General features: G+C 36.6%; 1 protein-coding gene across 4 annotated transcripts in view; it reads right to left on the bottom strand.

The window, feature by feature from the left end:
- The window catches only part of CDH13 (cadherin 13), a 431,693-nt gene that overhangs the window by 334,911 nt on the left and 76,540 nt on the right, over window positions 1-20,242 (bottom strand). For all 4 annotated transcript variants that reach the window (XM_010718092.4, XM_010718093.4, XM_085235261.1 and 1 more), the window contains exon 2: window positions 8,666-8,777. In XM_010718092.4, the coding sequence (XP_010716394.1) occupies window positions 8,666-8,777 (112 nt within the window). The remainder of the gene's footprint in view (window positions 1-8,665; window positions 8,778-20,242) is intronic.

The following is a 20,242-nucleotide window of genomic DNA, read 5'->3' as shown; positions in this document are numbered from 1 at the left end:
AGGATCTGGATAGGCTCAATTCAGCTGCTCCCCTTACCCAAAGCTACTGGAGCACGCTTTCACAAGACTCTCCTAACTAGCAATCTACATCAGCCCTTTTTGTTCAAATCATCTCTGTTCTATCTAGTTAATCATTGTAGGAAAAAAAAAATCAAAAATCAGCAATGGTGCTCTAATACGTGGCTGGAAAATCTGAGAAAATCCAAAGGCACTTTTTCTCTCCTTGCTGAAACTGATGTTTAAATATTTCCACTGTTTGAAATCATTACATATGAATATTCTCCTGCACACAACAGGTTCCAGTTCCCTAAATACTTATTAGGATATCTATAAAAATACTTATCTTAAAATCACTAACACTTCCCACGTTTTTAATATTTTCTTTCTAAAAAGCGTCAAAACAGCATAAGCACTCAGGTAAGCAAGGACTGAAACAGCAACCTCCCCTCATGTGGCAAACTATCCTGCCATGGAGTCAATCTTTCGTTTAATCCACACACAATTAATCCATTTAAAGTATAACAATTTCAACAGAAGGGTAACGCAGGGCATATATGCTAGGAGGTTTCATTCTCCTGGTTCTATGGCACATATCAATCCTAATAAAAGCTCTACTCCTCAGGAAATCCTAGATGAGTACTTTGTTCAGTTATCGAAATTCAGTACCACTCGTAGATAGAAAGAATACAAGCCTTACCAGTTTCATGCATAAAAACCAAGCTTCAGCAAGAACAGTACCCTTCTGTGGAAAATGGATTTCTTGTTGTAGATATGGTTTTCATCATAATTGCTCCAAGTCATTTGGTTCAGCACAGAAAACACACACTAGGAAACATGTACGCCTTTACTTTTGCATGGCCGCCCAGGTAACAGTCACCTTACAGTTCTTCTGGAAGGACAAACCTTCTTGTAAGCAAAATCTTCTGCTGAACTTAAGGGAATTTAGGTATATCATTACACCAAAATAAATTTCTATGGAACATATGGGTTTCAGTTTGCTGAAATACCTTGCTATTCAGGATCTAAAGCATAACTATGGCACCCGAAAGTGTTAAGTCAAGTGTGTCCAGCACTTGTTCAATTACAAGTAATTTCATTTCAATTAATTATCAGCGCTAACTGCAGTTAGTATCATACAATTCTGGGAAATGATGCTGACGTATAAAAACAGTAGTAAGTAGTCAATGACTAATATTTCCAGAAGCATTAAGATTAATAGATTTATTATGCAGGCATTAAAGCTTCTATATTTCAATTCTTCTAACTTTATTGGAGAAGCTATTAAGGACAGAACATCTCAAGGAATAAATATGTCAGAAGTAATAATCTCGTTTTTAATAAAGTTTCTTATTTTGATTTACAATTGACAGAAGCTGTTATTCTATCATACCATAAAGCCTTTACCTACCTGCATAGGATCTCAGATACTTCTCAAAAGAAACACAAATCTTACAGAACATTTGGAGCACTGCATTTTCTTATTAATCACAGGAGAGAACACACTGGCTCCATTGTTAAAGATAATAGTAGAGAATTTCCCATGAAACAAAACTTATTTTCAAGAATTAGAAGTAGTAAGCTCTTTGGCTGTGTATCACACTATAGCTCCCAGCTACTGCTTTCTTTTCTTTAGAAAAATATTGTAAAATAGTTATTTCCTCTTTTCTTCTGACTACAAAACACTTAACTTGGTTCGCCATAAAGAAGAAGCAGACTGTCAGGCAGACAGGAAAAATAAAGGTGTCAAAGGCAAGGAAAGCGAATAATAATATTTTAGGTCACATAAAAGCAACTTCTAATCTTGGCACTGAAGCATGTTCAGTTGTTTATAATGGAAAAAAAGAATTAAAAAAACCACTAATCTCAAGTATTCTTACATTACAGTTTCAATTCAATTTCAGCAAAAGAAATTGAACAATGCTTTGAATATTATTAAAGACAATGGAAGATTTAGAAAACATTCTTGTGGACCGTTCCATGATGCAAAAGCTGCAAAATACGGTGAGCTGCCACACCACAACTCATGAACTATCTCATCCTGAATTAACCTGAAATACATGCATATTTATGACTATTTATAGTGCTGTATGCACTTGGACTTTCTTTTGTGGAAGTCAGTACCGAGTTACCCCTTCTATGATATATAAAACATACTTCATTCTGAGCCTGGCAGCAGGACTGCAGTCCCCAAGGTATGGTGAAATTACAAATACAATTTTTGGCCAACTATGCAGCATTTTCTTATGAAGATCAGAAGTTGATTGCAAGGAAGTAAACAAACCAACACTGCATTGCTGTCCACATTAGTGCATTCTAATGGTTTTTTTTTCTTTACATTTCTTTGATTTCTACCTCCCACTGTATTTATTCTTTAAAGTTGAAGCTATATTTTTGCCTAGGTTGGTGTTAATGTTTTATCGAGGTCAAATTATAGTGGTCTCCCTACTGTTTTATTGTAGGAGTTGAGAGCTGGCACTGTAATTAAAATTCCAGCTAAATAAAGCCTGCAGGAGTCCTACATGTAAACCAAGCAATTTTTCTAGCAAAACAGCACACATTTTCTGTTGCCTCTACTTCACTGCCACACAAAATGAAATCCATGTGCCTGAACGCATTCTACAAGCAATGCTTCTCATCAGCATGACAGACAGAAAATGAGTAGATTCTAGTTATAGAATGTAACAAAAAAAAAAATAATGCATCCATTTTTTAAAAATCTCTGCAGTATTTTGGCAAAAATTGCAAGACAGGACAACTTCTGTACAGAAAACCCAGATGCTGCTGGACAGTCCACGCCACAGCTGATGAAATGAAAGAATGAATTGCAATTTGCTCTTCAGTAAACCTGAACTCATGGTAACAGAATGGTCTCATGCATCAATTATAGCAGCAACTGTATCAGTCCAACATGCCTTTAGTGTCAGAACTTGCTTGTAAGTGTACCAGAGATGTACGGATCCTCACCACAACTTTAGTGCAGGATTTTTCTTTTGCTGTCCACTACCTGTGAGCTGTTTCGGTATTGCTTCCTTTGTGCTGCTTTCTTTAAAAGCTCGTCAGTTCTGCTTCAGTTCTCTCTGCAGCTTTGAGAGAGAGAACTTTCAGAGAGGAAATGATCCAAGCTAGCATGGACAGCAGCATCCCAGATTGCTATAGGCATCATCTTTTAGGTCATTTCCCTGTTCTCCTGGTTTTATTTCCACTTTAAAAAAGGATTCTTAAGATTGTTTGTTAAAGTTAATCCCTTTTGGTCAGACTTTCTTAAGCCAATTTCTTCTTTCAACAAATTCCACCACTTTCCATTGTTGGTATATTTCAAGAGGGGTTAAAAAATAACACAAAGATTTGATTTAATATGCATTACAGAACACGGGATGAGCTTGCTTCACCATCTACAGCTGCACTTGTATGCTCACTGAGTCACAGTCAGTACAAGGCATACGAATGTGCTGAAGACATTCCAAAATGATCAGGGTTTTCAGAATCAATCCACAAAAAGTTACTTTCTTTATTCCAGAGAAAAAAGTTCAGATGGTTGAGCTGAACTGAGACAGAAGACAAAAATCAGAAACACTAATCTCCAGCTAGAAAAAAGCACTCAATCTAATACATTTCTGAAAGACGTCACGAGTTTACTGCCTGCATTACTTATTCTCAAAGAGAGACAGAGAGATCAGATGCCACAAGAAAGCTATGTGAAAAGGAAATGCATCCATTAAAGCAGACAGTAGGCAACGTGTACAGACAGACTGCTCTGTTCAGGAAAGACTGCTTTAAATAAGCAAAGGGAAAGAAAAACTGTGAGTTGAAACATAAGTGTAATCATTTAAAAAGTTCTAATTTGATTTGGATTAGCAGAGATAAATCCTAAAAGCCAAAAATTAACTGTGAACTACACCTGCAATTATTTTCAAGAATACTTGCATGCTTTAAGATATCATTAACTTAGAAAAGATTCTATGTTTAAAGACAGATTTAACCTCACTTACTTCCATTAATTCTTGCTAAATGTCCACACTGAACTTTGAAGCACAATGGAAATGGTTAGCTGTCTTTTGAATGGTGCTTTTCAAGATTCTCAAATTAAAAGCTGTCAGAAATGCAATCTGTGACAATACAGAGCTACTCACTAACAGAAAGGCAGGAAGGTCTCAGCATGCAGAGATGTGTGCTACTTATGTTTGTCAAATCCAGAGAGCTTTCTCATGATGGAGTGATGTGGAAGGGGCTGCAACACCAGGCTGTGCCCTGCCCCTAACCCACATTTTCTCAGGAAGATCACCCTGTTACATTTTGTCACCTATGAGCAGTTTGCATCAGCCTCTTTGCTTGTTGAGTTTGTCCTATACCAAGAAGCCTACATTACCCTAAAAGATGAAGATTTCAGCCTTCCAACACATTAATATAGGTCCCTCTTGGCCTGCATTGTTTTTCAATTAGGGAGTAATAGTTTAGTTAATCTGATTTTTGTTTTGGAAATGCCGACTGGAATTGAAGCGAAAAGTCTTCCATTAGAGCACCTGGGGACATTGTTAATACAGGTTTTGCACTGCACTGAGCAACAGACTCATCCTGCTAATAATGAGCAGTTGGTCACTGATTTGGACTATTAGAAGAACAGCTGGCATGCTTCAGTCAACCAAAGCCTACACATAATTTCAAAAAGAATTATCTGCAAACCATTATTGTTCCTGGAAAGTCTCCAGAAAAAAAATAATAATAATAATCTAATCTCAAGTGAAGTAATCTGCTACTTTTACCCTCCTAAAATCACAATCTACAGGCTACAGCTGATACCTTTATTTTACGTAAAACCTGCCATATTCAGCATGAAAAGCCAAAATGTTAAGGAGAATTTGGCATTTTAAAGCATATTGGGTTAGTCTGCCACATTGGCTCTACGCAAGTTGCAGAAGAAAAGTGAATCAGAAGAGATGAAAAATGTGATAATTGTATGGATAAGAGTAAATAGAGAGTAACACTGTCATATCAGTAGCATGAACCAGCTGCAAAAAGAGGCCATCTGTAAAGTCAAATGGCATAATAATCAGTGGGAATAGTGGATGTGATAAATCTCACATGGCCCTCATCTACCTGTCAGAGAGCCAGCAGGAAATGTTGTGATGTGAGTGTGATCAGCACCATGATTTGTGTACACACCTGATGCTGTAACTTTGATCTTTCCACAAGTATTATTCTACTGAAGCAAAGAAAATGTTGAAGGCTTCAACCTTCCTTAACAGCAGAATTACCTTTAAGTTTAAGTATTAATGATAAGGCAGACTAATAAATTTCACATCATATGAGTAAACAAAGAGTTTCAATATGGTTGAGTAGGAAAGTCTTATTTAAAATCTACAGAATGAAAAAAGCACCGAAATGCAAACAGACAAAGCCCTGATCTTGAAACAGTCCAAGCTCTGGAACATGCAATCTATCATGTAAGAGACAGAAGAGGTCAGCCATTAATTAACATCCAAATTAAAGCTTTTCAAGTAAGGGTCAAAGCTTCCTTTGTTTTGACATTTAGATCACTGACAGTGTATTCCCCAGCTTAGTATGCACAACACACCACCTAACGCCTTTATGTTAATTGCCTCAATTTTTCAAGTGTACTATTTGATTTATTGTCAATTAAAAATACCCCCAAAAGCCAAGACTCATGTATGTTAAGTATAAACATGATTAATGCAATGCAATTACATTCCCACATTTGATGGGTCTGATTAGAAACTTTCTATCTACCTGGCATGACGGAGCACCGTCACTACCAGTGACTTGTCAGTGTTGCCAAAGACAAGCTTGCTGATGAGAAAATTTGATGACCACAAATGTTTCTGATAGGTAAAACCTGCAGTTAAATTCTGTCAATTACTGCCTTATCAAGAAAGTAAGAATCTTTGCTATCTTCTCAATGTGATTACAGAAGGTGGTCATAGGTGTAAACTACAGATCTACAAAGAAGAAAAATCTGGTGATGTCATTGCCTGCTAAAGCAGCAGTTATGTAGACAGATGTGATGGTATTTCCAGAGAGTGACTGTACAAATCCTCTCCCAGAATATCAAGGGACCACCTAGTTTTAAGAAAATTACACAGGGGAAAGAACTGAGCAGATCACAAACAGGTGTGCAATGCCTCACGTGCATGCCCATAGAAGACACAAGGGATAATAACAGAAGGAGGTCTGATGTAGGAAAAAAAAATCCATACAAAATTCAACAAACGAAATTAAGAAAATTGAAGAGTGGATAAGGCTGGAGATTGCTGTTAAATGGGACACAATGATTAATCAATAAAAAGTAGTTCAGTCTTAGCACAATGAGATAAAAGATAACAAATTGCAACCTGATCTCAGTGAAATTAATAGGAAGGAGGGCAAGCATCACAAGCAGGCTGCTGCACTTGTTATGGTCAACTCGTATGTAAGTTTTGATAAGAAGCAGTACAAATGAGAATAAGAAAATTGTGTACCCTGCCTTTGATTTCTCTTCCAGTAAGGATAAAATAATTAACACCACCATATTTGTAAGTAGTAGATACATAAGAAAGACCCATAACCGATATTTAATTGCTAGGATGACGCTAGCAATGGAATGTACAATAGGTCCTTGTTTAAATTGAAAAATAAAAAGGAGAAAGACTTTTATAGCACTTCAGAAAAGAATTAAGAAGCTCCTTGCCTTATCAAGGACTACAAAAGCAATCCCTGCTATAGACCTGCTTTGCATATTTGGTCTATTAATTTACATAGCCCTGGTAAGCCTCACATTCCAATGCAATTGCTAAATTACACCACTCTTGGGTAATGAGTATAAAAAGATGCAAGAGCATGCAAAGTGTATTCAAACAGACAATTAAAAATATCAATTCTGTTGACAGCTAAAATGAAGAAACTGTGCAGAGGTTTAATACTGCTGCATGAAGGACATACTATTTACAAGTGATTGCATTAACTAGAATTATGCATTGACAGTCTGCCTTTGTTCAGCATTATGTATTAGGCCAATTTAGTGTCTGCTTATTAAAATAATTTAATTCCCAAGATAGTTTCCAGGCATTTCTAGATCTCTTCCTGTTCTTTCTGCCTGTTTTCATTAATGATGGTATCTTATGGACCACTTTCACACCAGTGCAGTTTACTGGGTCACCATAGAGCTCACCAGTCAACGCCGGCTTAACCAACTTGTCCTTTACATGTTTGGCAAGACAAGCACAAATTAGCTGATCTGGCCACATGTGCTACATTCTCAAAGTTCAGAAGTACCCAAAGAGTATAACAAAAGCTATTTTTATTCAACTTAAACTAATTAGTATTGTCTTTCTTTGCATAGGCCTTCAGTGCTACATGCTTATCAAATGCATGCCACAAATTTCTACTTTTAACAGCAAATGAATGCTTAAATTCATTCAAGGTGAGTTTATAAATGACTGGAAACTGTCCTGTGAATCAAATTCAGAATTTAAAAGGAAGCAAAATTGCCAACAGAAACTGGAAGTTTGAAACCTGTGTTTTAAACTGAATAATCCTGTATCTCTGTGTAGCATTGTTTGTTAGCTTTTGTTTTCTTTTTTTTTATTATTATTTTTGGAAGTGGTATTTTAAAGCCTCTGTGCACTCCAGACAAACATAACAGTGCACATATATCAGTATGTTGTAAAAATATCTGGAAGTAACTGAGATGGGAAATGCATGCATTTACTGAGTAACACTGCTTTGCATATTGGTTTCACCAGACCATGCACTGCCACGTGGGATCCAGATACTGTATTTACATGCTAGCAGCTATGCTGCTATCTAGAAGTATTCGTGGTTCAACAGCAAGCAACTAAGCATAACTAAGAAAGTATTAGTAGAATATACCATGTGCTAACACCAACATGTTTGGAAGTTATGAAAATTGCATCATTAATATTTATTTTCTTTTAATTATTATTTTTTTAAATTCTTTCAAGATCACTGACCACTGAATAAGGTACTAAGGACTTTGAGTTTGCATTCCTGAAGTCTCAAAGCCACAGAAATAAATGAACAAACTGTAACACTTGCTTATTAAAACATATGAATAAACTAACACCAGGACTGAAAGAGAATTAAATTTCCATGAGCTAATACTTTGAGCATACAGCACCAGCATGGATTTTATCAAGTCACACCTGGTCTTTGGAAATATTACTGAATTTCTATTTGTACAATGCATGTTACAGTTTGCTGTCTCTGATGATCACAAGCTTGATCCAGTCTCCTCTAAATTTCTTGTAGAGGCTTGGACTTACCCTAGCTTTGAATGAAGCTTCTAAACCCAATTTGCAGAGCTGAATGAATAGTGAAGTGTTCACAGGCAAGCCCAAGCAATTTCCAAGATTATGGGAAATACTATAAATATTTCAGAGGAAATTTACTTTTTCAGAAGTGGATGATTTAGAGTTTTGACAATATACATATTGTTCTAAATATATGTATATATGGTATTTTGCTATCTCTAATACATGAAACCAAGTAAAATCTCTAGAGACGTAGCACTACTGCAGGGGAGGGCAGGCAGAATCGTGGCAATATTCAACTCCTATGTACAATAAAAAGCTTTCTGATAAATGGCAGGAGTGATACGAACATATAAGCGATTCTGATTTCTGCAGAAGACTAATATATGAAAATAACATACGGTTCAGAATTGGCTGGTCCTCTGTGAATTCAAATGGCTGTTCAATATAAAAAACCTTTTGCTGGAATCCAGGGGTGCATTCTAAATCTTCTGCACACGCAAGCAACAGAACCTGAGGAAACAAAGGAAATTGACTTTGAATATCCACTCGCTCATTCATCACGTAAGCTTCTGGGAACGGTACTGGATTTGGGCTCAGTGCTCATAAAACATAACACTGAGCTTCATGTTCATAAAACAAAATATCTGTCTCATCATAATTCCCTTTTCAAATCTTGCTGAACATATTTTAAGTTAAATTTTGCTTTTATATATGTGTGGGTTGACATGGAGATAACAAAATATAGAAATATAGTAACTGTGAAGGCTAAGTTCTCAGTCCGGATGATGGATACAGGATATTATTGGTCTTTATGAAGTCATAGGATGCTTTTAGGTTGCTTCTACCAATATAGTTGAATCCAATTCAGTTTAAATATATGATTAAGTTAAGGACTTTTAAGTTGATTTAAATAACTGATAATTAGGGTCCATAAGCCTATTTTTTAAAAGTCATTCGCCAAGTTACAGAAGGAATTATTTATTCAAGGGTGATATTCCACATCACAGAAATTTCCTTTAAAACAACGCCAAGAAAAGGAAAGAAAAACCACCAACAAAAAAACACCTTTTTTGCTACCAAAAGTGAACTACTGATTTTTTCTTTTTTCACCTCTGAGCCACAGTTCAGTCATTTTCTCTGTAATCAAAAACTTATTTACACCAAGGGAAGACAAAATTAAACCATCATAGTGGAGGTAGATCTGAAGGTTAAAGGTAAATACACTTTGTATCATTGTTAGTGTGTGGTCAGAGTTCTTTGTCACCGCAGGAACACCTTCACAAAGGAGGGAGCTTAAAAGAAAAGTAAAATTTGTTGGAAATAGGTACAACGCCAGCTGTACTTGCTGAAGGTTTATGTTCTATCCCTGAGTACAGACAACAATCTGAAGCACTATTTTTATTGGCAGCTTTTAAATAGAGCATGGAGGTAAGACTGTCTGAGGAAGAGGCGGCAGGAAAAAGCTGCTAAGTTAAGAGGTTAAAGAGAGAGGCAAGAGGAGGAAAGTTCAAGAGAGTGGGAAAACCCAAATCTTTATTTTCCAACTAACATAGCAGCATTTTCAAAAGTGCTTTCTGCTTCAGAATCTCCAAAGGAGGTTTTCAGAAAGGAGCATTAACCTGGTGAACACAGCACTCTGCTCTCATCAAAGGTGTTATGGTCAATCTGCTGCCTGCTGGACATTCAGACAGCACTCAGAGAAGAGGCACCCACACTAACCAAGGAGAAAACCATTAAGGCAAACTTGGTGGCCCTGGAAGACGTGAGTGCCAAACCCAAAGTGGCCTTGCACAAATGGGTCTGTTAAGACAGGCCAAGCATGACAGAGTAAAAGTTTGCTAATAAAGCTTTTTTTCTTACAGCTGAGGACAGCTGTTCCACCAGACCACACAGGTGAGTGTTGAAGGTTTTCTCCTTAGCCAGCTCTCAGGTAGCTGTACAGTCCTTCATACCAACCCAGCAGCAGCATCTCACACATTCCTCGGTTCTCTCTCTACATTAACATTAGGTAAACTGTTCCTAATTCTAGAGAGATGTCCTGCCAGGTTTTAACATCTGTTTTCCACTTTCCACCACTTGTAATCTACTTGCTAAATCATAGCGATGCATTTGCTGCTGTCTCCATTCACACACCTCACACAAAATTTCATGTGATCCCATTAATAAAAACCAAAGGCACCCAAAGGTACTCAACCTAGTCTGCATTAGTTCTCACTGAATTCGGGTGCTGGATGATTTGTTTCACTTTACTGGCCCTTGCTGTAAAAGCTTGGCTATAAGTGCTGCAGACTAAGAAATAGTGACAATCAGACTGGCGGTTTTCAGAAGCAGTAGATGGACACCTTTCCCCTTCCTCACTGGCCTGAGCTACATTTATCCCTTCAAGGGATTAACGAAGAAAGACCTGAAGTAATACATGAAGAATGGTGCAATACGCTTGACTATTATTCACTTCTGTATGTCTGTGTAACTGCTTCCATTCTTACAAAGGCCTAAAAAAGTACAGTGGCTAATCCCTCATTCAATTATTGAGAGTGAGATATTGATTTCATTGGAGACTGCAAAGGTTGAGTGTCGGACAGTGTCCCCTTTGGTCCTCCAGTATAAGGCATCTGTTAAACATCAACAGAGATATACTCAGAGCCTGCCAATAAAACTGTGCACAAAACTTGATTACTGACCATCAAAAATAGCCTGGTGTGCATTTCAGTGGTCACGTGCACAGAGCTGTGAAAGTCAGACTTGCATTTTCTGCACACATTTGAGCAGCACAGAGGTGCGTTTTTAAAGTACCTGTCTTTCTGACTCATGGTATTACTGGATGAATATGCACAAAAATGCAATCACAGCAGAAGGAAAATTCTCCCCTTCTCAAGATGCTAGCAATAATTCAAGCAAAATTATTTAACAAGTCCACAGCAGAAAAATAGCCCACGCAGAATAGGCTGAAATTTAACTACAAACATAACTCTTCTCCTAAAGGACTAACACAGCAGGAAAGAGGCAAATTATGTTGCCATCTCCCAGTTTCTGACATCTCAAAGTTGAAATTCTTGTCTTACAGGGCTATAAATGTAAAAGGCTGCTTTGGACATCATCCGTGACAGTGCTCTTAGACAAGGGACTATGTCTATTTTATCTGATTTGTGACTGAATAAGTTGAAATCTGGTCAATCTAAATAGGTCATGAGTTAACTTCTGTTAGCCTGGTACAGAAGCCTCACATAATACAGTTGTAGGAAATAGAAAATGACCTTTACTCCCTTTGAAATAATTACAAGACTGAGGCTTGGCCTTGCTGTGAGATGGAACATTTTATTCTACTTGTGCAACTCCAAGTACTTTCTACATCTCCACATGTCAGACAAGATTTGTCACCACACTGAGAGTTTTTAATTATCTTTTAGAAGCACAAGCATTTGTTTAATTTATTTTTCTCATGAAGAAATTCTTCCATTGACCTGAATGCCTATCACATTAAAATAATTTCTTTTGAGCTCCTTCACTTAAGGAGAAAAAGTCTTTAAAAATATCTTGAAAAAAACGAGACAAGAACAGATTTGTGTTGAAGACAAAGAAAATATTGTTCAAAGCAGAATACATTCTGAATTTATCACCCCATAGATTTCATATATTTTGAATACGACAGCAGTGCTTATGGGCTGACAGCGATGTAAAGAGAGACCTCAGCTAAACACATTGAAAATAATGTGTAAAGAGTCAAACATGTAGAATTCAGAGTACATAAACACTGTTCACACAGGTAGTTAAATATGAACTGGGCAATCAGTACAGAAGGATCTTTAACCCACTGCTAAGAAAAAAACTTTATACTTGAAAGTATATTACAATTGAGCAGCAGACAATTCACACAATAATACTGAGGGGTTAGAAGCCTGGGAAGCAAACCAAGCAGTTGTGATTCTCAGCCCTGAAGCTCCTCTATTCAACGACAGGCAGAATCAAAGTTTTTCATAACCTAATGCTTTTCAGAAATGTAGAGAGTGAAGACTCATTTTTAATATCCTGACAATTTGTCTTTCTGAATTTATTACCAGCCACTGTAAGGAAATGTCACTAGTTCAGATAACTCCTGCAAAAGCCACTGGTCTAGAACTGTGCATCTGATAAGATATTGAGCCTAAGAAACACCTTTTTTTGTTGTTAATAAAACAGCAGGCATATGCTGCTGACCTTGCCACCCTCAACATTTGCACTAAAGCTGCTCCCATAGAATATGGGTTGGAAAGCAGAAGAGCACTGCAGTTTTATACCACGCTGCCATGGAAACGAATAAAGCCCTTGGTGTTAAAGTTCCCTATAGCAATGCTGCATCTGAAAACCTGGGGTTCCTTTACTTCCACAGTGACAGAATGTCAATCCCTACAATGACCCTACGGAAAATTTCAAATTCTCTGTATACTTTATGACTTTCCTAGATTCAGTGTATGAAGGAACTCCATTCAGATTTGATCGGCCACATCCTCACTCTTGGAATGCATTTTCTCACCTTCTACTTTAAACACTCAAAATGTCCTTAGTCCTACTTGTATGAGATCAACCTTCTATTACAAAAATGCAAGAATGAGCATACTAATTACATCTCACATATATTCTTATGGCGTTAAATTCATCCTTGTGGAAGGCTTTATTTAAATAGAGATTTGGCTGGTGCGGACACCTGTGAAAACCATCTGCCCAGGCAATAAATGCAAACAATAAATGCAAACAAACCCCATTTCATAGTGCAGTATTCTGTAAGACATGTTCTACATTTCACTTCAGGAGAGCAATGTTAAATGCAAAATAAATAAAAACCAAACACCCACAAAAGAAGACTTAAAATAGAAATGACACCTAGTTTTAACAATACGTGTAATTCCAAAAGGTCAAAAATCATGAGTCACTTCCTGGGAAATGAGAAATATTTATGGTTTGGGGAGGTCTTTATTCGACAGAGGGCAGCATGGTGGAATTATTTTGACTCATTTACTCAGTTGACTTAATTTTTTGCTTCTGAGCTTTTCTTTGGGAGCACAAGAACTAGAAATTTGCTCTTTGCATGTGAAAACCTGAGATTTTCATTAAAAATACAGTGATCCTAAAGCCACGAAGCACGAGGAAAAAGTAATCGGAATAATGAGAACCACCAACACTGAATTAAATTGCATATGACATAATATTTTTATCATGCAAATTGAGAATTCCAAATCTCAAAACCTTTCTATCTTCAGGTGCGTGTATTAGACTCAAAAAGAAATAAATGATGAGGAAGCCATCAGAAAAGAAAATCAAGTAATGAAAGGCACACGTAGTCACCGTGATTTGCAGAGAGATGATGAAACCTCCCTTACTGAAGTCAGTAGGAGCTATTCATTGATTTCAGGATTTGACGCAAGATTTACATGAGGGAGCCATTTAAAGGAAATTAACAGAGGGAGACTTAAACAGAATAAAGAAAGCACTGCTTTAAGTAAGGTTCTCATTCCGCGTTATGCAAACGCCAGTCAGCAGGTCCTGAGGCAATCGTTTCACCCAATCACATACAGACTGAACATGAAGTTCTGCTTGTCTTCTGTATACTTTTTAATATTGATTAGCATAGAAAAAAGAAACAACTCAAAGCCTGAAAAATTGATCCTCTTATCTGTATAATTATTAAAGGTGCTAAACATTTTATAAAGGTATGATTAACTTTTTTATCTCCAAAAGTGACTAAGTAAAACACACTGCTTTTTGAGAATAGTTTGATATCTAGGGCACAATGGTTTGGTGATATTTTAATTCTTTTTTTTTTTTTTTTTTTTTTTTTTCCATTTTGGAGAGAAACTTTTCATTGTTTTAGGCTTTAACCTCTTCTTTTTAATCACTAAAGGAGTTCAAAAAGAGTATTTCTAATCTCTACAGTTGTACCTCTCCATCTGATAGTGAATTCAAGTCATTTTTGTAAGAAATGCTATTAAGATTTGGCACTAAGATTCTTCAAGGATGATAAATATCTTTTTAAAGGGCCTACATATCCATTTAATGCATAGCTCTGTCCTAAAAATGAAAGTCACAGTCAAAGTACTGAAGGGTGGGCTATGAAAATGCAAATTAGAATGGCTTTATTGGCTGAAATGAATTCAGTTCTCCTGTCACTAAGCAGTGTGACTGTGGTAGGCGTCCATTAACTGGAAACAAAATATGACGAACTCTTTTGTGAGACTATCTAGAACAGGAACTTTCTTTTTATGAGCACTTTCTTTGTGAATATATGTTTATTACGAGTATTTTATCACATATCCAATAAAAAGTGTGCATCTTCCATGACACTGGAAATCTTGTTAATTTAAGTTATTCGAGAAGTAATTTGCCAGCACTGTTGTCTGAACAGACAGATACTTTCCTTCCCAAATTAAAGATCCCTGGAAGAGGAACTATTCAGTTTGCTGAGATGTAGCCTTAGCATCCATTTGTACAGAGCCCAAAGTACTCTGGAGTCCATTCTGCTTAGGGCCAGGAAAGATATGACAAGGGTACTAGAAGGTATGAGAGCATTTCCATGTCACCCCCATTTGAACTTTAGCTGTGCTGATTTCTCCCCAGTCTCTGACCTGCCTGGAAATCAATCATTTTTCTGCTTCCTTCCAGTCACATCTACTCAACTGAATCAAGACACTGGAGAGCTGTGAGAAAGCAGGAAAGCTGAGCTGGAGAAAGGCGGGTGTAAAATCATCACAGCCTACACTTCATCTGGTAAGGTTGCCAAGACACTGCAATATTATAAATAGCTGGGATCACGTTCCATAGTACTGGGCATCAAACGGCTTCCACAGCCATCAACATGACTTAAGCAATGTGAAACAAAGCATTCATGAGATAATGAGGCATAATGAAGAAGCTCTTGCCTGTTGCTGAGACCTGAGGTTATGCCATGATGTAATCGAAGGTTATGTCTGCTCTGATTTACCTGAGTTAGCCTTGCCATTTGAACAATGCAATCAAGATGCATCACCTACACTGCAAAATCCAACACTGCTGAGGTAGAACCAGAATGAGGATAAAAATGGTATACCACCACAATGTGGTACTTGGGTAAATGAATTTACTTAGAAATGCCTAGCACTCAAAGATGCATCACCTAGTAATCTTGTCTTGTTGAGCTAAGGAGCAGAAAATTATTTTATTAAATTGCTTCTGAGATTCAAGCTGCTGGTTTGGAGCATACCTCCATGCTGTGAATGCAGCCAATGGGCTCAGATATCAAAAATCATTATAGGGCTCTGGATGGTCTCTTACATCGAAATCCTTCCTACCACATCTTCCATGCACCAGAGCTTCAAGCTTAACTAAAGCAAGCTTTGACTTGGGAATCCCACATAAAACATTATTTAGGCCTGTATAGAACCATCTCTAATCTCCAGCAGACTAACACACATGTCACAGGCAGGCAGTCTCTTGGCCATATCACTGAATTCTGAGCATTAAATTCTGCTTGTCCTCCACAGTTCTAGACTCTCTTTCTGATGATATTTCAGTTTCCAGATTCCAGGGTAGAATTGTTCATACTCTTGTACCAGTCCTAACTCATAACCTAATTAACTTTTTTCCTCTCTAAGTCTTCAATTTGTTAGATTAGACAAACGAAATTCTTCAAATCTTCTCCTATAGTATCCAGTCCTTTTATCATATTGGTAACTTTCCACCGTGTCTGCTAAAGTTTGCATGTGTGCAAAGTACACAAAGAATTCTAGACGAGGACTCTTTAAGGCTTGGTAAATGATATCCATATTTCCTTAGGCCTGAAGTAAGTTGCCTAATGCTTCCTAACAGTCCTTTTCCTTTTAAAAGTCTTATCATATTGATGGATCACAATCATTTTAAAATTAACACACTAAAAAGAACTGAAAAAATTGACATCAGTGGAGATACTTCTTCCATTTAGCTCCAACAATGTTAAGCAGCCTTTGCAAACAGTCAAGATTAATCTGTATGAGATACAAATACAGTTGCAAACTCCCATGCATTGCTGAACCTGTGCCCTTTCTGGTGGGAAGCAGCTCTGCTTGCAAATGGCAGGCATTTACAGCACGGAGCTTCACCTTCCGTCTCAGTAGAGCTTATTAGCTCAGACTTAAAATTTGCTGATAGAAGACAACTTCCAAGTCAAGAAGGGCAGTACCTGCATGGCTCAGAGCCTCCTCTTTCATCTGTGAGACACATCTGAACGTTGTTTGGGTTGTTCTAAGCCAGGCAACAACTATCATCCTAGTTCATTAAATATTTTAATGATTAATAACTGAGACTACAATGTGTTACTTGTGCTCAAAGGGAGTAACATGTTAAATTACTCAATTATTTACCAAGTAAATACCTACCCATTGTGATTAATGACCCCATTTAATAAATTGGACTCCTCAGGCAAAAGGATGAGTTGGGCCCCAAGGTTATTTTTTTGTTTATTTCTAAGCGTTATGAAAACTGTAATCACATTTTGCTGAAACCCATACAGCACTGGAATGAGATTACAACTGGTTAGCCTATTTAGAGAAGCTGCATAATAAATTCATTTTACAGGGCACAGAATAATGCAAATTAGCCATTCAGTAGCACTTCTGTACCAGTGAAAGAGGCATAAAGAAGAAACATTGAAAGTCGGAGTTCTGTTCTGGTTATACTGCAAGATATGGAATTACCGAAACCTAAACTGCACTACAACAATAACCTGTTCACAGATTTGTTTATGCTGACTATTTTAGTTATTTATCACCTAATGAACTAAACACGTTGATCCTATTTTCCTACAATAATGTTTTCATGAAACACTCAGATGAATGAAAATATGAATCTCTGTCTTATAAAAAGAAATAAATTAAGGATTTTTTAAACATGTTTATGACCCTTCACAAGAAGTTGCATGGGGCAAAGTCGTTATTCCACACAGGAGAATGCTGATGTGGCAAAAGCCATTAGAGAAAAAATTGAAACAATACATTTCTCAGAGCAGATATTGTTTTTTCAGCCATGATGTCTAGAACCTTTAAGGAACATGATTTATGTTTAATTTCCCAACAGTTTGATCATTATCAAAAAAGGTCCAACCTCCCGCCTATCGTTTTCTTTATATTCCACAAAGTTATATAATAAAGTAATTATTACTGCACCACAAAACTGAATTTTGTGTAACACTGAATATCTGTCTTTTGCATTGGTGAGCTAAAATTGAGATTGTACTTGGATGAAAACTATCTTTCAAAGAGTAGCATGGTTTTGTGCATTAAGCACATGCACACTGCAATCACCTTAATATCAAAAGCAGGATCCAAACCTCAGAACTCCTATCTTTAAAAAAAAGTATGAGGAAAAAGTGAAAATGTCCGTTTTTCAGTTTCAAGAAAACATTTGCTGAACATTTTCTGATGTTCAGTCACAAACGTAAGATTTTTTTTTTTAATGAAAACTTTCAAGTAAATCTCTTGATTTCAGCAAGGGTATTGGAGAGCAGCAAAAAACAAAGAGTCCAAAATCTAGACACTCAATAAAAACTGAAAAATGACTGCAGTGCAAGAGTCCTAGTGCAAATGTGTGTGTTGACTTTGAGTTAAAGAGGAGTTGATGATCCCTGTAGTCCCTTCCAATTCTAGGTATTCTATGATTCTAGGAAGAAAAAAATTCTGTAGAACAACAATCAGCATCATTTTCCCTGCATACCACATGCTCGTTGTTTACTTTACCACCTAATATCTAGCAGTATTATCCTTATGGGAGTAAAACAGATAGTTCTAAACTGGCTTCATATCATTTTGTGTTACAAAACCAAGCTGTTAGGTGGATTCTCTTTTTGTAAGGACAGGACATGTTAACCATGTCAATCTTTCTGTCAGATGTCAATATGACCTCTATGTTCTCACTTCTCTCCTCTTAACAAAACTAGTATAAAACTCATGCCTACTAAATATGACTGAAACTGCCCTGTGGTTTGAAGTGCTATGAGATGAAGATCACCAAAAATATGATCAAGAAATAAGAGAATAAGGCTTATTCAACCTTGGGCAACCAGACTAGAAATCTTGCAAGTGATACATGCTTCTATTTGTCCAGTCAAGGAAAAAAAAAACAACTGCTATATATGTCAATTTTTCATTCCAGCTGGTAAAGCTTAGGTACATAAATCATTTCACGATGCAATATTTAGCAAATATTGTTACATATACCTTTAGGAGAGGAAATTGAGATTCAATGAACTATGACAAAATAGAAACCAGAGACTGCTCACCTGCACAATGTCTTTTGCACACTGGATAGGTATTCTGAACAAACTCAAAAAAATATATACAATTTAAACCTTTATCAGATGTACTTACTGAAATCATTGGAATTGTAATCAGTTATCACACACAGGACACAACACTTAGGTACACCATCTATTTTATCATCATCTTACAACCTAGAGAGCAGAAAATCTAGAAGGGAAAACTGAAGATTAGCTGTTACCTGCCGAGTCAAGCTTCTGAAGGGACACACTGCTATGTATTACAGAAGATCAACGTCTTGATCTGAGTTATGTAATTACACCGCAGTGAATCCTTTGCTATCCTTTTGTGCTCCTTCCCCCCCACATGATGTACGCTTGTCAAAATCAAACACCACTGTCCCCAGATAACCCTGATGGCTGCTGTACAACTACAAGAAGTTACCAGGTTTAGGTACAAAGAAAATACCAGATCAGCTTTAAAACAATTGCCATGGCAGAAGGAAAATACTTGATGAAGCGAATAAATGATATCTGTATATGATATGTGTATATATATATAATATATATAATATATTGAACTTTTATATAGATTTTAAATTGTTTCAGCAGAAGCAGAATAGCGATCATATAATTTCACATTATTTCAACCTAGAATTCATTCCCTAAACTGATTACTAAAATTACTTACACACTTCTGAACTTTTCTTGTACAACGCTTTGTTTTTCAAGTTATTTTATTTAGTTTGTAAAAAGCATTACCTATGTCTTATTATAGGTAGCCTAGCTACCATGCAAATTTTTAATTTGTTTCACTTGTATGGTCCAATTTGTTGCATCACTCTTCATTTGATCAATCAAGGGCTCGTGCATTTAGTTAAAACAGGCATTAATTTTCAAGGTGCTTGTCATCCAGAAATTAAAAAAAAAAAAAATCCAGGTCTTTTTGCAAGCATCAGCTGCTACTTGAGGAGTGTTTTTAATGAAACACAAAATACAGCCAAAGAACTTAAAAGAATTTGTACCAACTCTTCTGAGTCTAGAGGAAGGATGCCTCGGGGGAAAGACAGCAAGTAGTTGAACATTTCTGAGCACATCACAATAAAGCAAAGTCTCCAAAGCTTACAGTCTCCCTTGTGTTACCAGTGACATTACATTGAGAATGACCTTTCCAAAGAAATAAAACCCATTAGTGCTAGGAACATGATAACTCTTAAAGATCAACACTTAGTAGTCAAAGGGAAAAAAATAAAAGAATTTTACAATCTGGTAAATTAATTAGAACATAAATAATATGAAACCAAGACCTTGTTCTATAACCCTCTCTCATATAATTGCTTGCCATTTAAAAGCAGAATGAAATCTTTTATGCAAAAGATACAGCTATTGACCCTCCCCTCCATGTATTCAAAAGTCAAAGGAAATCCTGTGAGAATGAAATCTGGTATGTCCTGGAGAATGCTTTAGTAACATCCTACTGAATGCTAATTTACTTTTACTTCTTCATTGTAAAAGTTAATCTCAGTTTTCAAGAGATAATGATACTGGAAAACATTGCAAGTTAACTTATATATTTCATGGATGTATTTGGTCATTTTGTAAAACCAATTGTCACCAAAAATATTGGACAAATGATGTGTACTCAGGTGAACATGATTTTCTTATACAGAGTGATAGTCCTGTGGTATAAGGACACAGTTCGGGTTGTATCCCACAAATTCCATAACGAAATCTCTACAAC

Source organism: Meleagris gallopavo, chromosome 13 (genome assembly GCF_905368555.1).
Source record: "Meleagris gallopavo chromosome 13, MGAL_WU_HG_1.1, whole genome shotgun sequence".
Lineage (NCBI taxonomy): Eukaryota > Metazoa > Chordata > Aves > Galliformes > Phasianidae > Meleagris > Meleagris gallopavo.
This window is presented reverse-complemented; position numbering and strand designations above follow the sequence as displayed.